At 39.7% G+C, this 26120-nt stretch overlaps 2 protein-coding genes across 8 annotated transcripts in view; one reads left to right on the top strand and one right to left on the bottom strand.

Annotated features, from left to right (window-relative positions):
* The window catches only part of SLC25A27 (solute carrier family 25 member 27), a 29940-nt gene extending 27638 nt beyond the window's left edge, over window positions 1–2302 (bottom strand). For 2 of the 4 annotated variants that reach the window (XM_032649788.1, XM_032649791.1), the window contains exon 1: window positions 1998–2286. In XM_032649788.1, the coding sequence (XP_032505679.1) occupies window positions 1998–2103 (106 nt within the window). In that variant the 5' untranslated portion in view covers window positions 2104–2286. Of the gene's footprint in view, window positions 1–1997 lie in introns of all 4 variants that reach the window. The other 2 variants (XM_032649789.1, XM_032649790.1) reach the window with 2 other exon arrangements.
* A 150-nt stretch (window positions 2303–2452) lies between these two features.
* Window positions 2453–26120, top strand: part of LOC116762874 (24-hydroxycholesterol 7-alpha-hydroxylase) — a 70602-nt gene continuing 46934 nt past the window's right edge. For 2 of the 4 annotated variants that reach the window (XM_032650383.1, XM_032650381.1), the window contains exons 1-6: window positions 2474–2916; window positions 8128–8263; window positions 11494–11668; window positions 13182–13331; window positions 14576–14669; window positions 23938–24045. In XM_032650383.1, the coding sequence (XP_032506274.1) occupies window positions 2740–2916; window positions 8128–8263; window positions 11494–11668; window positions 13182–13331; window positions 14576–14669; window positions 23938–24045 (840 nt within the window). In that variant the 5' untranslated portion in view covers window positions 2474–2739. Of the gene's footprint in view, window positions 2917–8127; window positions 8264–11493; window positions 11669–13181; window positions 13332–14575; window positions 14670–23937; window positions 24046–26120 lie in introns of all 4 variants that reach the window. The other 2 variants (XM_032650382.1, XM_032650384.1) reach the window with 2 other exon arrangements.

Genomic DNA, 26120 nt, shown 5'->3' with positions numbered 1-26120 from the left:
AATTCTGTCGTTTCGTGGGTGATGTTTGCATGTAGATGAATCACTGACCTGATGTCTGAGAAAGAGAAGATGCAACATAGGGTTTATCGTGTCTTTTATATCAAAGGGTGGCAGCCTCAATATTCTTTCAATTAAGGAATATGGTGAGTTGGTTTTCCAGCACTGATGAGTTTTATGCATGGCTTCCTTACAAATACCACCTGTACTTGAAGATTTTTTCCCTAATGATTACATCTTGAATTAGAGATAGACCTCTCACCTGAAAACAGAGTGAAGCTAACTGGCTCACATAGGAAGATCAAGCTCATAACTTTATACACACAATGATTCAGGTAAGTTCATTAACATTAGTGACATTACATAAGTCTTTTCAGTGACCACCACCTGATACAAAACCATAGCTATGCCTTTTCCAAGAGAACACAGAGACGGGGGAAGAGAATATTCAGTCTTAACCACTGGTCTTTGGAAAAGTTCATTATCTTGCTGTTGGTTTTTCTAAAACACAAGTTGTGTGCACACAGAGAATTTAAGCAATCCTCTGTTGACATATGAAACCTGAAAAGTCTTAAGATATAGGCACCTCTATATTAGCATAGGTTATGCCTCTTAAAATCACTTTGGTTTTCTTGCCGGTTACTTAAATAATGCTTCAGGTTCTGATCCTAAATCATTTTGTACTCAAAACCATCTCATATTTTGATTCCCCTTCCCCCATTCAATTCTCCATGAAATTTTAACAGGAGGAATGTTCCTTTACAAAAGCCGTTGGTCACAGGGGGAACATCAGGTTAAAAAAAACAAAACAAAACCGAAACATACCTAATCATTTAGCAATCTGCTTTTAAGATTTGTTTAAGTTAATGAATTGTATTTCAATAGAAACAGTGAATAATAAAAATTCGCCATCAGCTTTGGGAGAAGAGAAAGAAAAAAAAAACAGAGGGTCCAAAGGGCAAGAGTGGAGGAGCACTAAGGGCAAACAACAGATCATGTTCTGCCTCTGCTGGAAATACAAAGTACACTCCTTTTAGAACAGGACAAACTAACACTTACACATCCAAGCTATTCCTTTTTTTTTTTTTTTTTTTTTTTAACGGGCAAGAAAATGAAAGGGTAATCTTAAAATGCACCATGAAGGCAGGGAAAACACAGGCGCTCTAGTCACAAAATTCTTGGAAGAAACACCACCTGTTCTTGCAAGGGCATCATAGTTCTGCTCTAGGTAGCCCCTTAAGTTTTCTCTGACTTGCTTATCCAGATGTAACTGTTCATCCTCTCTGCTCTTATGATACTTAATAACATCTTCATTATAATAAGTAGCATAATGTAATTGTCTGTCTCTGCATGTCTCCCCACCAGCCTGTAAGAAGGTCTGAACTATATCTCTACTGTCTCCAGCACTGTCATAATAATGTCGCAATTAGCGGTTGCCTTGCCTTGGGTTTAACGTTTATGTATTATTAACTTCTCAGAGTCCTGCAAGGTAAACACAGTATAGATGAGTTCCACGCAAAGAGGTCAACTGGCAGATGCTGAGCGGATGCTCAGTAAGTGATGGGTAACGAACTTAAGTCCCACAGGTTGGGTTCACAACTTGGACCCAAAACACGACGATATAGTGAGGCTGCGTAAGAATATAAATAACAGAGATGACCTCAATAAAGATGAAAAGTGGACTGGGTTTTAAAAAGGGCAAGCTCACGAAAGAGAAAATGATCCCTGTAGAGGAATGACAGCTCAGGAAGCTTCTAAAAGGACATATTCAGGCGCAACAGCACACCCGAAGGAGACGAAATTGGAAGGAAGAGACCTTCGTGACCTCCAATCCCTCCTCCTTACAAGGTTGGCCTTGCCCCCACCCTGCCACACCTGCAGGACAGGTGTGGACCAAGAGGGCTGCATCCACCCAGAAACGAAGCCACCCGCCCGGCCCCCCACCCCCGCGCGACCCCTCGACGACTCGCGGCGGAGGCCCAGGCTGGACGGCCGGGTACCTAGCTCGGCCACGGTGGCCGCGCAGCCCGACAGGAGGAACTTGCTCGCGCGGGGCCATCTCTGGGCGAGCGGCGAGAGCCTCTCCTCATCCTCCGGAGTCGACATTCAGCAGCAGCACGGGAGGACGATACGCCCCTTCTGGCCCGCGCCCCGCGCCGCGGCTGGCCTGCCACCTGGCCAGAGCGGCTCCTCCTCAACCGGCGAGCGGCGGGGCGGGGACCATTTCCCTTGCTCGACTCCGCCAGATGGGCCCACCGAACCTGCACCCTCTCCCTAGCAGCCTCGGGCTTGAGCAGCCCAGTGGGGTGAAATCGGAAAACAACGCGAAGCCCGCGAGGCTTCTGGGAAATGTAGTCCGAGTGGCTCCGCCCCTCCTGGACCGAGTTCTCTGATTGGTCGCGGACGAGCCGCCCGCCGCGCCACCAGCCCCGGTCTCCATGGCAACAGCGCCACTTCTCTTCCTCCATCCCCTGCGCCCACACCAGCGGGATCCAGCCCCGTCCTTCCGTCCCGCGTGGCCAGAACTTGAAAGAAAAGTGGACGTAGGAGGGAGTGATGATGCAAAAGTTACCCAAAAATTGGGGCGGGGAAAGGAGGCTACAGTTAGGAAGGCGAACAAGCTGCAAAAGGAACAGCGGAAAGTTGGGAGGTCGGGAGGGTGCCCTGTTCCGGGGGAAGGAGCAAGTACCACAGCAGCGAGACTTTTTCCTTCTCTGATTCAGGAAGGTGCTAGACAAAAACATGGAATTCATTTCCCCAACAGTGGTTATAATCTTAGGTTGTGTTGCTCTTTTATTATTTCTTCAGTGGAAGAACTTGCGTGGACCCCCGTGCATTGGGGGCTGGATTCCTTGGATTGGAGCTGGATTTGAGTTTGGAAAAACCCCTCTAGAATTTATAGAGAAAGCAAGAATCAAGGTATGTGACCTTAGCAGGTGGGGTTTCCGGAAGAGGTAATGTTTTCTTTTTTATTTTCTTTCATTGTATCTCAAGTGCAATGTTAGAACATGGGGAACCTACCTGCTGACCAGAATTAAACGATCTAGCCACTTATGAATCCCTCAACAATCAACAACTGTGTCTTATGCAAGGTTTTTCGAAAGAAATAGATTTTCATCAGTTATAAAGTACAAGGCAGCTTGTAATTGCCTTTTTGGAAGTAAAGATTAAAAGTGCTAGTTACTTCATCGTAGCTAAAAAATCCTAAGTGTATACATATTAACTAAATGCTTGCAATAATTGGGAAGACAGAAGCGTAATACAAGTAATTTCAATTTGCTTAATAAATTCATATCCAAATCAAGAGTTAACACCAGGCTATTGTAAAAACTGCTTGCAAATTCGGTCTTTACAAACATAGTGGGCACTATATTTTCAGCTGGTTTTGTTATTTGGTGTTAACATTTTCACTGTCCACTAAGAATATTAGTAATTGTTGTTGCAGTACATATTTTTATCTTTAAAATAGCTTTCAAATATATCTTTCAAAAATAGTACATAGGTTACTGCTTTTTTTTTCTTTATTTCAATGGACATTCTTGTGTGTATGCTCCTGTGTGTGTTTGTACTTTTTGCACTTACCTGATTGTTTCATCACAATGACTTCTTAAAAGTGAAATTGCCCAAAGGACATTAAATTGTTTATATTATTGTGTTACTCTTGCAAAAGGATGTACAAATCCTTTTTCCTTTTCTTTTCCTTTTTCTTTTCCTTTGAGTGTAGGGGATTTGCCTCGCTCTTCATATCCTGGACCACACTAAGTACCATAATTCTTGTTAGTCTAATAGATGTAAAATAATATCTTTTTTTTTAGAAGTCTCTAACCATTCTTTATTTTTCAATACTCACACAATTTATACTCAAGATTGTATTTTTGAAAATCTTAGGGGAAAATACTATCTTTTAAAGAAATACTCCTTTGTCTCCCATAGCCTTCCTTAGGTTTATGATTTTGATAAATCTTAAGGAATGTTTCTAAAAGCTTGTCTCAGAAGGTCAAGCAAGGTCACAAAGATTATTCTGTTTTCTTCTAAAAGGTTTATAGTTTTGGGCTCCCCTGGTGGCGCAGTGGTTGAGAGTCCGCCTGCCGATGCAGGGGACGTGGGTTCGTGCCCCGGTCTGGGAAGATCCCACATGATGCGGAGTGGCTGGGCCCGTGAGCCATGGCTGCTGAGCCTGCGCTCCGCAACGGGAGAGGCCACAACAGTGAGAGGCCCGCATACCGCAAAAAAAAAAAAAAAAAAAGGTTTATAGTTTTGCATTTAACATTTAGGTCTATGATCCACTTAGAGTTAGTTTTTTTGTAAGGTCTACATAAGGGTTGAGTTTCAGTTGGACCTCTGGATGTCCAATTGTTCTAGTATAATTTCTTGAAGGACTTTCCTTTCCTCATTGAGTTGCCTTTGCAGCTTTTCAAAGATTACCTGACCATATATGTGTAGATCTATGTCTAGCCTTTCTATCCTATTCCATTGATTTGTATGTCCACTCCTTTGTTAATACTGCACTATCTTAAATACTAGAGCTTTATAGTAAATCTTTAAATCAGGTAGGGAAAGTTCATGTTTTTTTTGTCATTGATGTGGCATTCAAGATTATTTGCATTTTAATATAAATTTTAGAGTTGGCTTGCCAATATCTATAATAAAGACTGTTGTAAGAATGTTTGGAAGTTTGTTAAGTCTATGGAAAAATTGAGGGAGAATTGACTTTTTAATGATATTATGCCTTCTAATCTATGAATGCTGTATACCTCTCCCGTTTATTTAGCTATATAATTTCTTTTAGAAATATTCTGTAGTTTTCAGTGATGGGGTCTTGCCTGTGATTGTTAATTATTTTCTGAAATATTTTATATTCTTGAGGCTATTGTAGATACAATTGTTTTCACTTTTGTTTTCCAGTGGTATCCCTCTGGCACATAAAAGACACAATTGTTCTTGTATATTAACTTTGTATCCTGTGATCTTGCCAAATTCACTTATTAGTTCCAATAGTTACTTTGTAGGTTTCTTAGGATTTTTATACATACACAATATGTCCTACAAACAGATAAATTTATTTCCTGTTTTCTGATCTTTATGCCTTTTATTTCTTTTTTCTTGCATAAATAAAGAGGGACTTCTAATATATTGTTGAATAAAGTGGTGTGCATAGACAAGCTTGTCTTCTTCCTAATATTCGGGGAAAAGTGAATGTTTCACCATTAAATTTCTTATTATCTGTAGATTTTTTCACACGTGCCTATTTCAGTCCTGACCTTGATCGATACTCAGAATTCACAGACGCCACCAGGGAAATAAATCATGACCTATTGTCTATTCACTTCTACACACTTCTCTGTGGAGTTTTAGTCCATTTAGTTCTTATTGTTTCCCCAACTCTCTGATGCCTCTAAAAATGTGATCTTTGTAATCTATCCCTCTTTTCTCTTATCCTACACAGAAACAGAATCATCTGCATGTTTTAAAAGCTGCCAAATATTCCCTGAATCATTTCACTTAAGCAGTCACCTAATGATTGACATCATTTGTTTTTCCATATTTTACTATTGTAAATAATGTAGCAACAAATGTCATTTCTATGTGTGCAAGTATATCTGTGGAGTAAATTATCAGATTCAAAGTGTAAATGTATTTTTTAATTTAATTTTTATTTTATATTAGAGCATAGTTAATTTACAATGTTGTGTTAGTTTCAGGTGTACAGCAAAGTGATTCAGTTATACATATGCATATATCCATTCTTTTTCAGGTTCTTTTCCCGTGTGGGTTATTACAGATTATTGAGAATACATTTGTAACTTAGAGGGAAATGGGAAACTTCGTGAGTGTTTTGAGCAGAGGAGTGATGTGATTTAAATTTTAAAGGGTCATTTTGGGCACTCTGTTAAAAACAGGAACATAAAACTAAAAGAAAGAAGATAATTCGAAGGTTTTGGCAAGAATTCAAGCTTGAGATCTTGGTGGCTTGTACCATGGTGATAGCAGTGGAAGTTTGAGAAGTGGCTGGATCTGTTTTGAAGATGGAAGCAGTAGGATTTACTGGTGGATGGAATGTGGTGTGTGAAAGAATGAAAAGGAGCAGAGGTGGCTCCCAGAAGTTAGACTTGAGAAACTAGAACATGGGCTCACTATCAAGTGAGATGATCAAGATCGCCTACAATGTGGCCCAAGTGCCTATATGTATTACCAAAAGCCACTTTCCTAATGGAAAGTTAAGAATTCTCATTTGAACAAACCTTCAACAATGAACACGACTCACCTTCTTCTAAGTATTGATCAATAAACAATACTAGGTAGGGAATATTGGCAAGCAATGTAGATGTCTGGATCACTAATGGAAGAAAATGAGACTTCACTATTTGGGGGAATCAATGATTATTGGGCCCACAGTTGCCTGATGGCATCCAATACTGTGTCACGGGAGCTATCACGTGCCATTTCATGCAGATCTGGAGTGACCGTAATATTGAAGTACTGACGAGCCTAAATGATATTTCGAGAGATTTATAATAACTGTAATGGGATATAAAAGTACAGGTGGTTTTTCCAAAAATGTACATGTTGGATGTGGTCTGGGAAAGTCAGTCCAGCCATAGGAGGAAATGAGAATGAGACTCGGAAGGAGGAAGGTTGTTATACTCACAGGTCCAAGGCGGGGGTCACTACACATGATGCAGGGCCACAGGGGAGAGCACCCTGTCAGGAGGCAGAAGATGGGAGCAGGAGAAGGCCCTGGTCAGAGCTTTTATTGGGGTTTGCTCAGGAAAGGCAAGGCGAGGCAGGGTAAACAATTTAGGATTGACTAGTTTGAATCATTTCTGAGGGCTTTGGGCTATAAGGTTGGTCTGCGGGTGCCTAGTGCCTCGCCCTGGGATGATTTAGGGCAAGGATAATATTGGCTTGGCGTGTGAGAGTTAGATCAGGAGGTGGTTGGGGACACAGACTCAAGATGGGTTGGTTTCCCTATGAAAGGCATGCTCCTGGATGGCTGAGTCCTTTGCTGTCTCTAAAAACTGGCTAGCCCTGGGAGGGCTGTCTCTACCCAGTAGTGAGGCCACCAAAGCTGAGCATCAAGAATAAGAAAAGATAGCTAATATAATTGGCCCTATGACAGATGGATGCCAAAAGACACCAAATCTAAGAAAGTGCAATTGGAACAGTAGGTTCTTTTGAGGATAGAGTCGTGGGGAAGATTGTGGTGTATTGCCTCCATTCATAATTGAAGAGAATGTTATAATCAGAGGCCAGTGAAAATAATGATATATTTTTCTCCAAATAAAGTCATGGACTCCCTAAAACCAAACCAAACTCTGCACTGGAGGATGACTGTAGGTTCCTAGGAGCTATCTGATAGAAAAGGCAAAACTGATGGTGTATGAGAGAGAAGGCGTACACATGGAACAAAGAGAGAGTGTGGAACCCGTAACACAAGTGAAGGAGGGTGGGCATTTCCCAGGGGCAGGACCCTCCACCTGTGTTAACTCAAGGGGAGGCATGGAGAATGGGTACAAATGGGTACAATCGTCTGCAAGCTCTGGTGGTGAGAAGCTGACAGCGCTCATTTTCCCAGTGAGTTACAAAGCAGGAACACCCTCTCAGAGTGGAGAGGGTTGGACTAGGTGAACAGCTGGGTCATTTTGGAAAGGGAGAAAGTGAGCACAATACAGAAATTTGGGGATTGCGGGACATTGTTGAGTGACTACAGACTGAGGGTGAAATCAGTCAGCAGTTTATGTTTTTCTTGAACAAAGTTCAACCATAGGTTGTTTCTAACCCTCTTGATAATCTTGAAAACAGGGCTCAAATATCACGGTGTTTGATATAATTTCCAATCATTATTTCTAATTATTATTTCTACTACCAGAAAGGAAGGTACAAGCAAATAATAGCACTATCAAAAGGAAGGTTAAATATTGCAACAGAATAAATTAGGATTTTTATAATTTCGATTTTGCTCAGTCAAAATTTATAATTATTATATATAATCATAATAGTTTTTACCTTGACCGTGAATTCAGTATTGGGGTTCTTGAGGAACACTGTCTGAAGCATAACCCATGGCCCAGTAACTTATTTATTAGGAATGCTTACTAATATGGTCTGTATTTATGTGTTTTCTTTCAGTATGGACCGATATTTACAATCGTTGCTATGGGCACCCGAATGACCTTTGTTACTGAAGAAGAGGGAATTAATGTGTTTCTAAAATCCAAAGAAGTAAATTTTGAACTAGCAGTGCAAAATCCCGTCTATCGTACAGGTAAACAGTATTTTCAGATAGTTCATTTGAAATACAACAGGGAATCCAAGAGCAGTTTTAGGTACCAATCGCATCTTCACTGCTCTATCAAGAACGAGGCAGGCCCATTATTTTGTTCTTTAGAGTAGGGATAGAAAAGAGTATGTGATGAATTTGGCCCATGTAGAACAAATTATTGGCAACCTAAAACATTTGGATCTCCGTTAGATATGTGTCAGAGGTGAGGTCACCTCACTGCTGTTTACTTGGGAAAATATTGGCACCTGCAGCCTGTTGCAGCTCCCAAACTGTCACTAACTCTGCTTTGCCGCTGCGTATACCATGTTCTACAGGCTGTAGCTCTTGGCTTTATCTCATGTTGCTACTCTGCTCCTTGAAAGTAGAACTGCACTGCTTAGTAAGCCCTTTACTATGGCATTTCCTGACATAGTCCACAGGGTTATTGAGGTAAGTGGGGCTCAGCTTCATATAATTGGTGCCCTTTCTTTCCCCATCCTCAGAGACTGCTGGACTGAATTTGTAAGCACGCTTCCAGTGTGACTGTCTGCCTTTCTTTCTTTCTTTCTTTTCTTTTTTTTAAAAAATAAATATTTATTTTATTTGTTTTATTTTTGGCTGCGTTGGGTCTTCGTTGCTGTGTGTGGGGTTTTCTCTAGCTGCGGCGAGTGGGGGCCACTCTTCGTTGCGGTGCACGGGCTTCTCATTGTGGTGGCTTCTCTTGTTGCAGAGCACGGGCTCTAGGCACACGGGCTCAGTAGTTGTGGCTCATGGGCTCTAGAGTACAGGCCCAGTAGTCGTGGCGCATGGGCTTAGCTGCTCTGTGGCATGTGGGATCTTCCTGGACCAGGGCTCGAACCCGTGTCCCCTGCATCGGCAAGCAAACTCAACCACTGCGCCACCAGGGAAGCCCGTGTCTGCATTTATTTCTTCCCAGGCTGCAGACATACATGCTGAGGCCATTTGTCCTCCCAAGAATGCAGAGCTGGTTCATTTCGTGCCTGGTTCTTTTCTCTGCTTTCACAATGTCTGTGCTTGCTTCTACCATCTTTTTTCTCCTTGCTTCCCTTTTTGCGTCTTTCTTAGGTTCATTTTCATATAGCTTCTTCTTATGCGTTTCTTGCCATTAAGACAAAAAGTTTGTTTTCAAGGCTGTCAGTTGATCAGTAGCATGATGACTGTTTCTTGTTGCTTGCATGAAAAATCACAACATGCTGGTTCCATTTTTTTGACTCTTTAATGCTTCTTGATATTTAGACCATGGAATTCCAGATCAAAGAAATACAAATATTTTGAAGACTCTTGATCTGTAAATTCACATACTCCTTGAGAAAAATATACCAACTTACCTATCATAGGTGTATTGAAGTGATCACCTTTTTTCACCTCTGCCTCCCCTGGGGACTTGCATGCTTAAATATTTCTATTTAACAGATGAAATATCTTAATATTTACTCTTGAGCCAGCTTCCCATTCCTTTCAGTTATTCCCCTACCACGGAGACAATGCATGCTCAGGAAGTCCACAAATTATTTTTCATTAACTTATACAAAATGTATTCTACATGTAATAGGATGATGAAATATAAAATTAAAAATTATTTTTTGGAAAACTTACTTTGAAGACAATAAAAGAGGATTAAAGAAAAATATAAAGGAATAGTGTAATGAGTTTAAAAATTCATACTCTTGGGGCTTCCCTGGTGGCGCAGTGGTTGGGAGTCCGCCTGCCGACGCAGGGGACACGGGCTCGTGCCCCGGTCCGGGAGGATCCCACATGCCGCTCCGCGGCTGCACCCGTGAGCCATGGCCACTGAGCCTGTGCGTCCGGAGCCTGTGCTCCGCAACGGGAGAGGCCACAACAGTGAGAGGCCCGCATACCGCAAAAAAAAAAAAAAAAAATTCATACTCTTAGCACCCAACTAGACCAGGTGTGAGTATCATGAAAGGAGTGTGAACACTAAGATAAAGGAAACAGTGGGGCTAAAGCTATTGGGGTTAGGAAAGCCCTGCTGGTGGAGGTGATATTCAAGAAGACACTTGAAGGAGAGAAGAAGTTAGCAGAAGAAATGTATGGCTTGTAGGTGGGGGGGGGGGATAGGGGTGGGAGGGTGAGATCGGCCGAGTAGAGAACATTCTGAGCAGATAGAAGAGCTCATGAAAATGCTGAGATGTATAAAAGAGTGTGTGTTTTCAATATACCTGGGATATATGTTTGGAGGGAGAAAGGGCTAGCAATGTCATTGTAGAGCTGGAAAGAGGGTAGAACGCCTTGTAAACTTTGTTAAGGATAGGAAGCCAATGAAAAGTTTTAAACATGGAAATAAAATCACTAGATGTGTGTTTCCCAGAGGCTTCCTTAATCACCCCCATACAAATCATCCCTTAAAGTGAATTACCCTACGGACTTTCACTATCTCACAGTCTATGTTGGATCTTCACCTACTTTTATTTGCAGGAGGTGATTCTATGTACTAGGTGAATTTTGGCTCTAGTCTCTGCTGATCAAGGAATAGAGAGGGAGGTCTATTGACTGTTTGCTTCAAGAAGTGGTTGCATAATTCAAAGAGTCATGTACCACAATGTTCATCGCAGCTCTGTTTACAATAGCCAGGACATGGAAGCAACCTAAGTGTCCATCGACAGATGAATGGATAAAGAAGATGTGGCACATATATACAATGGAATATTACTCAGCCATAAAAAGAAACGAAATTGAGTTATTTGTAGTGAGGTGGATGGACCTAGAGTCTGTCATACAGAGTGAAGTAAGTCAGAAAGAGAAAAACAAATACCGTATGCAAACACAAATATATGGAATCTATTAAAAAAAATGGTTCTGAAGAACCTAGGGGCAGGATAGGAATAAAGATGCAGATGTAGAGAATGGACTTGAGGACACGGGGAGGGGGAAGGGTAAGCTGGGATGAAGTGAGAGAGTGACATGGACATATATACACTACCAAATGTAAAATAGATAGCTAGTGGGAAGCAGCTGCATAACACAGGGAGATCAGCTCGGTGCTTTGTGACCACCTAGAGGGTTGAGATAGGGAGGGTGGGAGGGAGACGCAAGAGGGATGGGGTATGGAGATGATATATGTATACGTATAGCTGATTCAATTTATTATACAGCAGAAACTAACACAACATTGTAAAGCAATTATACTCCAATAAAGATGTTAAAAAAAAAAAGTGGTTGCTTCTTTTGAAAAGTGTTTTCTCTGTTTATAGCATCAATCCCAAAGAATATCTTTTTAAAACTGCATGAGAAACTTTATATCATGGTGAAAGGGAAAATGGGAACTTTCAACCTATATCAATTCACTGGACAACTGACTGAAGAATTACACGAACAGCTGGAGAATTTAGGCCCTCATGGGACCATGGACCTGAACAACTTAGTGAGGTAAATAGATGCCTTATTATTTAATTTTGTTTTTTATTTTTTTGGAATAAAAAAAATTTGAAGCCTATACATTGGACTTCACAAATTTTCTGGTGGATTAATGAAGTCTATCTAGCTAGGCAATTAAAAGATGCTATTAATCTTTTAAATTCTGATTAATGGGCAGTTTTCAGTTAGCACTTCAATTTGAAGGTAAGCAAATAGGCCAATAGAATCATTTTAACACGTTTTAATAATAATTTCTCCCTAGTCATTCCTTATAATTTTGTACGCGCTACGTGGATTTTCCTCATATAATTGTCATGCATCCAATTTTGATAAAACATTCAGTGCAATTTGTGATCATTAGAAGAAGAGGACATTGAGAGGAGAGGGAAGAGGATAGAATCAGAAAGTAGATGACAAGGGTCCAGGAGATGTCTGTGAGACTTGACAAGGTGGCTGAGGGAAAGCCACCATGAGCCTCGGGACTGAGCCCAGGTCCTCTGAGAGGGGAGGTACTGAGAGGCAAGCGAGACAGGAGAGGACAGTGGGGGGAACCATGTAGCACCCAGCCATGTTCTGGAGCTTTCTGGCAAATGTAAGGGCTTAGCAGGGAGCTGTGAGAAGAATTCCCCGCACGCGCAGGGCGATTTGGTAAACCGAAGTTACCCATGAGGCACTTTTCCATCTCAGTGGGATGCTGGAGGCATGACCAACCATCCAGACTCAGAAATACAGCAACGTCGAATAGTTTGTTAGGGTTCCAGAAAGTGAGAGAGGAAAAGTGAAAACAAAAACAAGCAACCAATCAACCAAACTTTTAACACGCCCAATATCTACAACAAAACAAACCAAATTCTTGAATGACTTTGAAACTTAGAGGGAAAGGAGATCCTGAGAAATTTCTGTGAGGAAATGATGGTGAATAAAAATGGAATAAACAGCACTTAGTGTTACTAACCTGGGGCATATTAACAATCTCTGATATTCCCTTATTTAAGCACCCCGCAGAAATAATTTTATTCACCTGAGGGAAAATTTGCTGATGATAGATACTATATTTCAGTCTTTCGGTATAGTTCAAAGTTATAGGATCCTGGGAGATACTAGGAATTTGGTGACTAATATTGCCCTTGATTCTTCGTTTGGTTATTTTTGGCTGCTGTCTAAAGGTACGAACTGTATCTCAGTTATCGTTATTATTTGCTAAATAAATGCTTGTTGAAATCATATTGAATCGAGCTCTTTCTGTGTGTCATCTCACATTTGTCAGGATCTAACAATACTTGCTTAGAAAGCATTTGAAAATCTTCAGATAAATAAGACCACAATTTCAGTTACCCCTAAGTTATCTTGAGCACAGAAAGCAAATATTAAAACCTCTTAAGAATGACTCCCCCCCCAAAAAAAATATATCACATATGATTGTCTACCCCTAATATATAGCTATTCAATAATGCCTTCTTTTGTAACCTATGCTTTTCTTCTGTGGTCATTGATTCTGACGTTTTATGTGTTTCTATCTTTGTAGGCATTTCCTTTACCCGGTCACAGTGAACGTGCTCTTTAAAAAAGGTCTGTTTCCCACAAATGAGAGGAAAATCAGGGAGTTCCATCAGCACTTTCAAGCTTATGATGAAGGTTTCGAATATGGGTCCCAGTTGCCAGAATGTCTCCTCAGGTAGAGTGTTGTTTCCTATGTTAATTCCCCGATCAAGCTCTTCTCAGCTATTCATACATTTCTCTCCTTTCTTTGTTCTAAGTAGCTATAACAGCAGTTTAAGTGGAAGAGACAGAAGCTATTTCTTATGACCAGTTTGTGTGTGTGTGTGTGTGTGTGTGTGTGTGTGAACTGAGGGAGGAACTGAAGAGAGATGGATGATTTCCTCTTATTCTCATTTTGAGGAACAAAAACAAGAAGGAGAGGGGAGAATATGAGAATGAAGTGAAGAGTCTATTTTGAGGCCTTTTATGCCATTTACAACTTATTATCACAGTCATTGCTACATCATCAAGTGTGACCCGTGTCAGAATCCGAAGTCCTTATTCTCCCTGAGGCAGAAGTAGGTGTGGTCAAATGTATTTCTCACAGTTGGCGCAGATAAAAGTTTATAAAACGGTTTGATTGCAAAGTAACACATGATATTTTAGTTAGTTGGCAGTTGGTCTGAAATGATGACTGGTCAGAAAAGATTAAAGAGCTTTTAGTCAGTTTGCTTTGCCTCACTTAACCCAGCAACGGGTCCCTGGGCTAGATTTTGATCCTGCTGTGACTGACAACAGCCAGAGCAAACTTAGACCAAACAAATCATGAGCCCTGTTTTCTCTCTTTTTTTGTTTTTAATAAATTTATTTATTTATCTTTGGCTGTGTTGGGTCGTCGTTGCTGTGCACGGGCTTTCTCTAGTTGCGGTGAGCAGGGGCTACTCTTTGTTGGGGTGCATGGGCTTCTCATTGCAGTGGATTCTCTTGTTGCGGAGCATGGGCTGTAGGCACGCGGGCTTCAGTAGTTGTGGCACGTGGGCTCAGTAGTTGTGGCACACGGGCTTAGTTGCTCCGAGGCATGTGGGATCTTCCCAGACCAGAGCTCGAACCCATGTCCCCTGCATTGACAGGTGGATCCTTAACCGCTGCTCCACCAGGCGCAGGGAAGTCCCCAAGCCACGTTTTCTTATTTAGTGCCGGCCCTTTAGGAATGCAAATGTTTATTTGCAAAAGATACTAAAATGTGGCTGCCTTGCCCCCTCAATTTTCCTTGTGGACTAATAAGTCTGAAGGTAGATTTCTCATGAAGTTCCAGCTGAAAATGAAGAAGACATTTAGAGAAATAATTAAAATTCCATAGACACAGTCCCTTTTCTGCTGTGACTTGTTACTCCTAGAGTACTTTCAAATTAATTTATCCACATATTTTTTCTCACCTAGAAACTGGTCAAAATCCAAAAAGTGGCTTCTAGCACTTTTTGAGAAAAACATTCCAGATATAAAAACATGCAAATCTGCAAAAGATAATTCCCCGGTAAGTATTACTTAGCTTTTTTTGCTAAAATACCTGAGATGAAAACAGTCATAAACTACGATTGTTAAAAAAATATTTTTGCTGAAAATCATGAGATGTGTTACATAGATATCATTTTTGTGCCAACCACTGTGTTGGATGTTTACATACGTTATTTTATTATTGCATCCTCACAGCAGTGAGGGAGATATTAACCCTATTTTACATAAGAAAAAACTGAGGCTACAGACAACAAAATAGCACAACAGCCTGAGGGTTTTTTTAATATTTATCGATTATACAGTTGGTTGTGTCAACAGTCACAGGTGGGAGTTATGGCAAATTAGGCAAAGATAAGAAAGCTCGACAAAGTTGACTTTTTTCTTGAGGCCACCACGGCTAATTGTTTCTTTCTTCAAATGCAACCAGGTAGTGTGGTATAATTTAAAAAGCAACGCACTGGGAGTCACTGTCCTAAGTGTCCTAGATCTGTGGTTCTCTACACGTGGTCCTTAGACCAATAGTACCAACGTCGCCTGGGAAACCACTCAGGGCAAAACGCTAGGAGCCCAGCCATCTGGGGTTTTATACACCTTCCAGATGGTTCTGATGCTTGCTAATGAATGGTTCTCAGCCGTGGCCGCTCATTAGAATCTCTGAAAGCTTTTGAAAACTACCTGATTCTCCAGAGTCACCGTCTGGAGATTCCTTTTGGCCTGGACTGCCTGGGCTCAAATCCAGTCACCATTGTGTGACCTTGGGCGTGGTACCTAACCTCTTGGCCTCAGTTTTGTTAACAAATAGTTAATATTTGTAAAGCATTTGAAACATAGTAAAGACTGTGAGAGTTTATCATTGTTATCATGGAAGAAATCATTTCATATCTTTTAACACTGAAAGATGATATCAGACATTTTTGTTTGTTTGCGTTCAGTTATGATAGCAAGTGTTATCACAAACAACTCTGCCTAACACTGGAGAGGAAGATCACCTTAGAAAAAAAGGAACTTGAGAATGTTTGGGGATCTCCCTCTGGAATAAGGGGAATAGAAAGCTAGACTGGAATGCCCTTCACTGACAAACTATGTTTCAGCTAAAGAATCTATTTTATAAATGGATCCAGACAAACACATTCTTGTTTGCATTATTTTCCAGGATTTAGAGGTAAAGCCATGTGTGTATAAAAGCTGTAACCAAATAGATCTGTAATCTATGAGCCTAGAAAACAGGGGTTTTAACGCCCCAGTTAAAACTCCCCGCTGACAATACTTCTAGAATAGCATTTATTTTTCTTACTCTGAAGAAATGAGGCACTTTAATCATAGGTACTCGAACTCCCGCTTTGAATAAAGACAAATTTTGACCTCTGCTGACGCTAATTCAATGTTTATGACCGGGATAGAATTCAGTTTGAACACTCATGAGCTGCGTAACTTCATTTTTTAAAAACTGTTTTGTTTCTGTTTTCCTGCAGCAGTGTTCACACAGAGTTTACGTTTTTATACCCACAATTTTTTAAAAAATGCAGGTTAAGAAGAAAATAAAAGATTCTGTTGTCTTTTACTGCATAAGTCGATTTCAATGTCCTAGTTAAGCAAAGAACTGGAAGAAGTTTTTTGTTTTTTTGTTTTTTAAATATTATACACACATTTTATCACATCATAACTTTATCACGTTTCAACATGAGTGTTTTCTCCCATGTTATTCTAGATATAAATTAAACAAGTATTTTCATTTACAATTAAGACTGCACCACAAAATAGCATATCAAAAGAATGAAATACATCTATAGGATTTTTCATGAAATATAAACTTTGTACCATACCAACTTGCATTGTAAGTCTGATAGAAACCAGGAGTAAATGAAAATTGTACTTAAATGTTTTTCAAATCTGGTAATCCATTATTACAGAAACAGTAACAATAAGACATCACTAACACTTACGGGGTGCTTACTCTGTGCCAGGTGTAGTGTTAACACATTTCACAAATTCACTGCTCATTTCTTTTTCGCAACAACTTTAGTACCTGGGAAACTGGGATTACTAAAACCAGAAAGCCAGGGATCAGAGTGGTTAATCACTTTTGAAATACTACATGCCTCTGTAAGTAACAGCAACAGCCTCTCGTCATGTATTTTCTTTGAGAGTGACGTAATAGGTGTTTTCTGTGTTGTAGGATCTGAAGAAAAACCACTGCGTTCTGGTGCAGTGCAGTTCTCTGAGTCCCTAACCCGTGAGAGTTAAGGACTGTGTCTCTAAGGGGCAGCATAGCCTAGTAGCTAAGATTGTGGGCACTGGAGCCAGGGCCAGCCTCGCTGGATTCGAATCCCAGCTCAACCATTGACAAGCTGTATGTCACTAGCAAAGTTCCCTAACCTAATCGTGCCTCCATTTCCTCAAATGTAAAATGGTGACAATAACAGATCTACTCCTTGGAGCTGGGGTGAGGAACGAATGCTTAAATACTTGTGAAGCCCTTAAACAGTACTTGCCTTCCAGACAGTGACTAGACTTTAGCTACCATTATTTCTGTTACCTAACTTGAATTAGTTAAGATTTGAAGTGCACAAGTAACTTAATGAAAATGTTATAATGTCTGAATTTGTTCCTCGTGATGGGGATGACCGTTGGCAAAGGCAAATCTGGGAAGCCTTCCAAGGAAGGAAATGCTTTCATGGAATTTGTGTGATGACTTGAGAGCAGCCATACTAGGTGACCTTGGAGAGGCCCTGATCTGACCTGGTACCGTCCATGTCAAACGTCAGTTCTCTGCATGGTTTTAGAGTATTGCAATATTTATCATATACTGGTTTGGCAATTCCCTTACCCATGATATGTAGGCTGAGAATTTGCATGGCACATAGGGGTAGGGTTTTCTCCAGAATGCTCCAGAGATCTGTGTCTGTGTTGTTTGCATTTTCCTAAGAGCAGCTGTTTATTAAAAGAAGAAAAAAAAATTGAAAGATAACATTCGTCAAAATGGTAATGTGTACTAAGTTTTGTTTTAAGTACTTTATAGGAAGTAACTCATTTAATTCTCACAACAATCCTGTGAGGTAGGGTCCATATTATGACCATTTTACAGATGAGGAAATTGAGACGCAGAGAGCTTAAAGTACTTGCCCAAGGTTACCCAGCTATTGAAACCAGGTTCCCGTTCCACATGTAAGGATCTTGGAAGTTGCCACTTCATCCTCACACTAAGTAAAAATCTTAACAGACTGACAAATCAACAGTTCTTCTTGAAAGAGAGGACACAGAGCAACCTGCTGCCCCCAAGACTAGAGACCAACAGGCAAATACAGGGAGTTGACATTTCCCAGAGCACAGACCTGAGAGTGGAGACTGCCCTGGGAACCTGCGCCAGGGTAGGAAAACCTGAGCTGTAATTAATGAATTGCTAGAGGCTCAGTGCAGACAATTCTCAGAGTTCAAAACTCCATGGGACCTGGGACCCGGTCATAGAAGGAACTCCACAATACTGTGAAACTTACCTCCAGGAGGTGGACCAGTGAAAAATCCCCTAGAGCTTCTGACAGGGGAAGGGGGAAAAGAACAAGTTTGAAATATGCCAGAGCACTCTGTTCTTAACCAGGCCTACCCTCAGGGGGAAAATAGTTAAACAAAACTTAACCTGCTGGAGGATTATCAGAGCCTAACTGACCTAGGGAAGAGGAGTGTCCAATTGCAGCCACCTCTAGCCATCCTGTCCCACCTAAGGAGGGAGAATAAGACTGAGAAACACTTGTGAAGTTCACAGTCCAGAGGCACAGGCTCATGAAAAGACAGAGGTCTAATCATAAGACTTGAATGCTTCCCCTCCCCTCACACCTAACCACCACATTACTAAAACCCGTTTATCACCATTCCTTTTACCCAGCACAACATGTCTAGCCATCAAGAAAAATTACAAGGCAAAAAGAAACCTCCATAATTTGAAGAGATAAAGCAAGCATCAGCACCATTCATGGCCGGGATGTTAGAATTAACAGATTGGGACTTTAAAAAAATATATGATTAATATGCTAATGACTAAATGATAAAGTAGGTAGCATGCAAGAACAGATGGACAATGTAAGCAGAGAGGTGGAAATCCTAGGAAAGAACCAAAATGAAATGCTAGATAGAGATGAAAAAAAAACCAAGTGACAGAAATAAAGAATGCTTTTCATGGACTTATTAGTAGCCTGTACACAGCTGAAGAAAGAATCTCTGAGCTAGAGGAGATTCAGTCCTTGAAAACCAAAAAGCAAAGAGAAGGAAGACATAAAAAACAAAAATAGAACAGAATATTCAAGGACTGTGGGAAAACGACCGAAGATGTAACATTCATGGAATGGGTATACCAGAAAAAGAAGAGAGAGATGGGAACAGGAGAAATACTTGACACAATAATGACTGAGAATTTCTCCCAAATTAATGTCAGACACCAAACCACAGATCTTGGAAGCTCAGAGAACACCAATCAAGTAAACACCAAAAAAACTACACCTCAGCATATCATTTTTAAATTACAGAGAATCAAAGATTTAAAAAATCCTGAAAGAAGCCAGAGAGAGAAAAACAAACAAAAAAAACAAAGAAAAAAACCACTATACCTATAGAAGAACGAAGATATGAATTACATCTGACTTGCCCTCAGAAAGCATGCAAGCAAGAAGAGAGTGGAGTGAAATATTTAGTGTTGAGAGAGGAAAAAACATCAACCTAGGACACTGAACTCTGTGAAATTATCCTTCAGAAGTGAAGGAGAAATAGAGTCTTCTTCAGACAAACAAAAATTGAGGGAATTTTGTTGCCAGTAGACCTGCCTTATAAGAAATGCTAAAAGAAGTTCTTCAGAGAGAAGGAAAATGATATAGGTCATAAACTCAGACCTCCATAAAGAAAGAAAGAGCATGAAAGAAGGAATAAGTAAAGGTGAAAAAGAAACTTATTTTTTCTATTCTTAATTGATCTAACAGTTCAAATTGATATCAACTTGATAACAGTTTGTTCAGATAATAAAATAGCAACAATATATTCAATTATATATGCTTATATGTATATACATGTGTGTATGTGTACTCATGTGTGCTTATGTATAAGTGAAATGAATGATGGAAATGATACAGGGACAGGAGGGAGGAATTAGGATTATTTTGTTACTAGAAGGTACTTACACTACCTGTGAAATGGTACAGTATTATTTTAAAATGGACTTGGATTAGTTGTAAATGTATATTACAGACTCTAGGGCAACCACTAATAAAAATAAAAATTGAAGTATAGCTTGATATGCTAAGAAAGGAGAGAAAATGGAATCATATAAAATGCTCAATTAAAATCACAAAAGGCAGGAAAATGGTGGAATACAAAAATAAGAACAAAGAATAAGGGAGCAAATAGAATACAGTAACAAATGTGGTAGATAGTAATCCAGCTATATCAGTAATCACTTTGAATGTCAGTGGCCTAAATGCACGAATTAAAAGACAGAGATTGTCACAGTGGATCTAAAAACATAACCCAACTATATGTTGTCTACAAGAAACCCACTTTAAATATAAGGACACTTTATATTTCATATAAATTAAAAGTAAACAGATGTAGAAAAACATACCATGCTAACACCAATCAAAAGAAAGCAGGAGGAGCTATATTACTTTCAGACAGAGCAGACTTCAAAGGAAGGAAACTTATCAGGCATAATGAAGGACATTACATAATGACAATGAGGTCAGTCCTCCAAGAAGACATAACAATTCTTAATGTGTATGTACCTAGCAACAGAGTGTCAAACTACATGAGACAAAAACTGATGGAACTTCAAACAGAAATAGATGAATCTACTGTCACAGTTGGAGACTTCAACACCCCTCTCTCAGAAATGGACACATCCAACGGACAAAAATCAATAAGGACATAATTGAACTCAACACCACCATCAATCAACTGGATATAATTAATTAAGACTACTTAATCCAGCAATGGCAGAATACATATTTTTTTCTCAAGCTTATATGGAATATTCACCAAAATAAACCACATTCTGGGCCATTCAACACACCTTAACAAATTTATAAGAATAGAAATCATATAATGTCTTTTCTCAGACCACAGTGGAATTAAACTAGAAATCAATAACAGAAAGATAACTGGAAAATCCAAAAATACGTGGAGATTAAACAACACATTTCTAAATAACGCATGGATCAAAGAAGAATTCTCATGAGAAATTAAAATATGTTGAAACAAACTAAAATGAAAAAACAACCTATCAAAATTGTGGGAGGTAGTGAAAGCAATGCTTAGAAGGAAATTTATAGCTGGACGTTGAAGCAATCACCAGTGGCCAATGATTTAATCAATCATGCCTATGTATGAAGCTTTCATAAAAACCCAAAAGGACGGGGTTCAGAGAGCTTCTATGTTGATGAACACTTGGAGATTTGGGGAGAGTGACAAGCAAGCACAAAAGTTCCTTGGCCTTTACCCCACCTTGCCCTACACATCTCTTCCAGCTGCATGTTCATCTGTAGGCTTTATCGCATCCTTTTATAATAAACCAGTAATCTAATAAGTAAAATGTTTCTCTCAGTTCTGTGAGCAGCTCTAGCAAATTAATCAAATCTGAGGAGGGGGTTCATGGGAACCTCTGATTTATATAGCCAGTCAGTTAGAAGTACAGGTAACAACTTGGACTTGCAACTGGCATCTGAAATCCGAGGAGGGCGTCTGTGTAACTTCCAATCCTTAGCCAGTTAGTCAGAAGCACAGGTAATAACCTGGGCTTGCAACTGACATCTGAAGAGCAGGGCAGAGTCTTGTGGGACTAAACCCTTAGCCTGTGGAACATGATGCTATCTTTGGGTAAATAGTGTTATAATTGAGCCAAATTATAAGACACCCAGATGATGAACCAAGCATTGTTTGTGGTGTGTAGAACCCCCCTTACACACATTGGAAATTGGTACCAGAACCCCTTTAGCAAGGATGTCCCCTCCAACCACTCTTTTTCAACATAGTACTGGAAGTCCTTGCTAATGCAATAAGGCAAGAAAAGGAAATAAAAATTATACAGATTGAAAGGGAAGACATAAAACTGTCTTTGCTTGCAGATGATGTGAACATATGTAGAGAAAATCCAAAAGAATCAACCAAAAAACTACTGGAACTAATGAGTGATTTTAGCAAGGTTGTAGGATACCAAGTTAACACACAAAAGTTAATTGCTTTCCTACATGCCAACAATGAATAAGTGGAATGTGAAATTAAAAATGCAATACCCTTTACATTAGCATTCCCCAAAATGAAATACTTACATATATATAAAACAATACAAGATCTATATGAGGAAAACTGCACAACTACAAAACTCTGAGGAACAAAGTCAAAGAACTAAATAAATGGGGATATATTCCATGTTCATGGATAGGAAGACAATATTGTCAAGATGTCAGTTCTTCCCAACCTGATGTATAGATTCAATACAATCCCCAATAAAAAACCCCAGCATGTTATAAAATTTCATGGATTCTAAAATTTATATGGAGAGGCAGAAGACCTAGAATCACCAACACAATGTTGAAGGAAAAGAGCAAAGTTCTTCAAAGAAGTGACGCTATCCAACTTCAAGATTTACTGTAAATCTTCAGTAATCAAGATAATGTGATGCTGGCGAAAGAATAGACAAATAAATTAATGGAACAGAATAGAGAGCCCAGAAAGAGACCCCATTAAATATAGTCAACTGATCTTTGACAAAGGAGCAAAGGCAATATAATGAAACAAAGATAGACTTTTCAACAAATAGTGCAGAAACAACTGGACATTCACATGCAAAAAACTTAGTTGATCTTGGGTGTGGCGATGCCTACTTAGATATAACACTAAAGACACAATTCATAAAAGAAACTATTAAGCTGGATTTCATTAAAATTAAACTGCTCTGTGAAAAGACAATATCAGGAGAATTAGAAGACAAGTCACAAACTGAGAGAGAGTATTGGCAAAATAAAGGACTATTATCCAAAATATACAAAGAACACTTAAAACTCAACAATAGGAAAACAAACAACCCAATGGAAAAACAGACCAAAAATAGACCTTAAGAGACACCTCACCCAAGAAGATATATAGATGGCAAATAAGCATATGAGAAGATGCTCCACATCACATGTCATCAGGGAAATGCAAATTAAAGCAATGAGATACCACTACTCACCTATTAGAATGGCCAGAATCTGGAACACAGACAATACCAAATGCTGACAAGGTTGTAGAACAACAGGAACTCTCATTCATTGCTTGTGGGAATGCAAAATGGTATAGACTTTTTGGAGGTTTCTTACAAAATGAAACATACTCTTACCATACAGTCCAGCAATTGTGCTCCTTGTATTTGCCCAAATGGTTTGAAAACTTACACCCACACGAAAACCTACATATGGATGTTTGTAACAGCTTTATTCATAATTGCCAAAACTTGGATGCAACCAAGATGCCCTTCAGTAGGTAAATGGGTAAATAAGCTATGGTACATCCAAAGAATAGAGTATTAGCACTAAAAAGAAACGAGCTATCAAGCCATGAGAAGACATGGAGGAGCCATAAATGCCTATTACTAAGTGAAAGAAGCTAATATGAGAAGGCTACATACTGTATGATTCCAACTATGTGAAATTTTGGAAAAGGCAAAACTATGAAGAAGGTAAAAAGATCAGTGGTTGTTAGGGGTGGGGAGAGATGAATAGGCAGAGCATAGAGGATTTTTTAGGGCTATGAAAATACTCTGTATGATATTATAATGATAATAGATATCATTATGCATTTGTCCAAACCCATAGAGTTTATAACACCAAGAGCGACTCCTAATGTAAATTATGCACTTTAGATGACTATGATGTATCAAAGTCGTTTTTTCCTTGGTCAAAAATGTCCCATTCTGGTGAGTGATGTTGATAATGAGGACGGCTGTGCTTGGGTGGGGGTAAGGGTTATATGGGAAATCTCTGTACTTTCCTCTCAATTTTCTTGTAAACCTAAAACCGCTCTAAAAAATAAAGTCTTAAAAAATTAAGCCAGAATTTGAACCAATGCAGTAAGAGCGTTGAACCCCAGAGTCCCTGCTCCCAATTACTATACTACCAGTAAGTATGTAAATCCCTTAGCATGCCTGAAATCACAAACCTAAGAATGGCAAAAATAGTATCTTTCAGATGAAAGAAAAATGCATGATCTTTGTTTATTAACATCAGTCTTTGTCACATAGCTCTGGTTTGACAATATTTATTTCTTTTAAACAGACAGTAATGCAGGCTCTGCTGGATCTCCTAGAGATGGAAACAAATGAACAAAAGAGTCCCAATTATGGGCTCTTACTACTTTGGGCTTCTCTGTCCAATGCTGTCCCTGTAAGTATATTAGTAAAGGAAGGATTGCATTTCTGTCTACTGTTTTTCTCTTCAGTTTTCTTTCTGTGTTTTTTTTTTAATTCTTTTCACTTATCATGGGGAAGAAAAAGACTGTAATGGATTTGGCTGTAAGATAGAAAAACAAAACTGAATGCCTAAGAAAATCTGATAAGATCACAAAGGAGGCAAAGCAGAGATCTGAAGTGAATTCTGCCCTTTGAAAGGCAGCATGTAAAAGGTGAAGGGAAACGTTTGCACTTTGGGGTCAGTTGTGACAACACCTGTATATGCAGCACTTTCTGTACTTTCCATGTCAGGCAACGTGCTTAGTATTGGTGCTGCAAAGATAGGTAAGTCTTGACCCCAGACATTTACTGGGGAGAGAGTAGGTAAACGGATAGTTCAGTTAGAATTGGACTGAAATCCAGATATCCCAGCCATAGCCATAGAATCTCATGGAGGTAACGAACACTCTGAGCCTCCATTTCCTTATTGGTAAAAAAGGGATAATAAAACTCCTAGTATGGTCCTAGACTTGGGTACTTAATAAACGGTAACGCTCATTTCTCTGCGAGATTGTTGTGAGGATTTAGCGAGATAAGCCCAGCTGCCACCCAGTGATCATGAGTTCTTTGTCGATCCCTGAACCCATTCTCCTTCTATGCACCATTCCTGTTTGCATTGCTTGGCATTGTGGTCCTGTAAGCTTCCCCATGAATGGAGCTGGTGACACTGGAACTCACGATACTTCTAAAGAGAGCAGAGATTTTTGAACTGGTTTTTTTTTTTTTAAGCTGTTATGAACTAGAATACAGCCATGAGCTTTGTCTGGCACTTCATGTTCGATGCACAGCAGTTTCCTGCATCAGGAGGATTTCATATCAGCTTAAGCTGCACTTAAATTATTTGAGAGATTAAAGGGTAAACTTTTTATGTATTTGTTTTCTACTAAATAAGAACTTTCAACCTATCTATAATGATAAAGGTATTCATTTTTTCTTTTTTCTTCGAACAAATAGAAATAAGGTGTGTTAAGTATTATTTGTTTCTCCTTCCTCTTATAAAGGTTATAGAGGGCTTTCTAAGTCCTGATATTCTAGTTGTCTTTAACCCATTATAAACTAACTGGGTAACAGAGCAGAAATAGAAATTCTGGCTTCTCTGCTCAAATGTGTGTCAGCCACTAAAATACGTATTTCATCTGGCATGGGCAAATAAAAGTAGTCTAACCCTTTCCTCTTCTCTAGGTATCTCTAATATTATTCTCTGATTTATCCTTATACAATTTTCTTGGAAACTGATTAAGCTAGAGCAAAGTTAAAAGGCAAATATCAAAACAACTCCCAAAGCAGCAACAAAACAGCCACTCCTGTCACAGGATTAATTTTCAACATCTCATTAGAAAGCGCCCCCCCTCCCCCGCAGAAGAAAGGGACACAAAGCCGCATTGATCTGACTGGGGGAGTCACATTTTTGGAATTTGTTCCTGGCACTGGTGTGAAAGAATTTAAGTCAATTGCAGAAAGCAAGTGTCTGATGATCAGCAGAAGTTCCATCTTGCTGGCTCTTGTTGGCACTTCTAAGAGGCAGCTGGTGTGTGGGCAGAGACCCTGGACTGGCTTTAGAGTCAGGTCCAAAGGCATATCCCACAGCTGGGTGGCAATGGGCCAAGTGTTTAACTGTGACCCTCAGTGTCCTTATCTGTAAAATAGCATGAATGTTATCTCCCTCATAGGATACTATGAGGATTATATTTTTAAGAAGTGGAAAGTGGCTAACAGTCCCTGGCTCAATAAATGTTAGCTTTCTTTTCTTATAAAAAATAACACCATGGTTTCAATCAGTCATTTCTTTCAATGGCCCACTAATAATGAACTGCCTTGGCTTCCAAAACTTGACCTCTCAAATGCCCAAGGGTGGGAGTGGCCACTGCTGTCCTGGCTTCTGTGATCTCCAAGGCGGCCAGGAGAGCTGCCAGAAGCCCTGCCAGGGGCCTGTGCTTTCCTGGTGCCTAGATCATTCTCTTCTCTTTTACTCTGTGCTCTGTCTCTAGGACTACGGAACTCAGAGCTCAG

Source organism: Phocoena sinus, chromosome 11 (genome assembly GCF_008692025.1).
Source record: "Phocoena sinus isolate mPhoSin1 chromosome 11, mPhoSin1.pri, whole genome shotgun sequence".
NCBI classification, from domain to species: domain Eukaryota; kingdom Metazoa; phylum Chordata; class Mammalia; order Artiodactyla; family Phocoenidae; genus Phocoena; species Phocoena sinus.
Note: the sequence above shows the minus strand (reverse complement) of the source record. Positions and strands in the feature narration are given on the sequence as shown.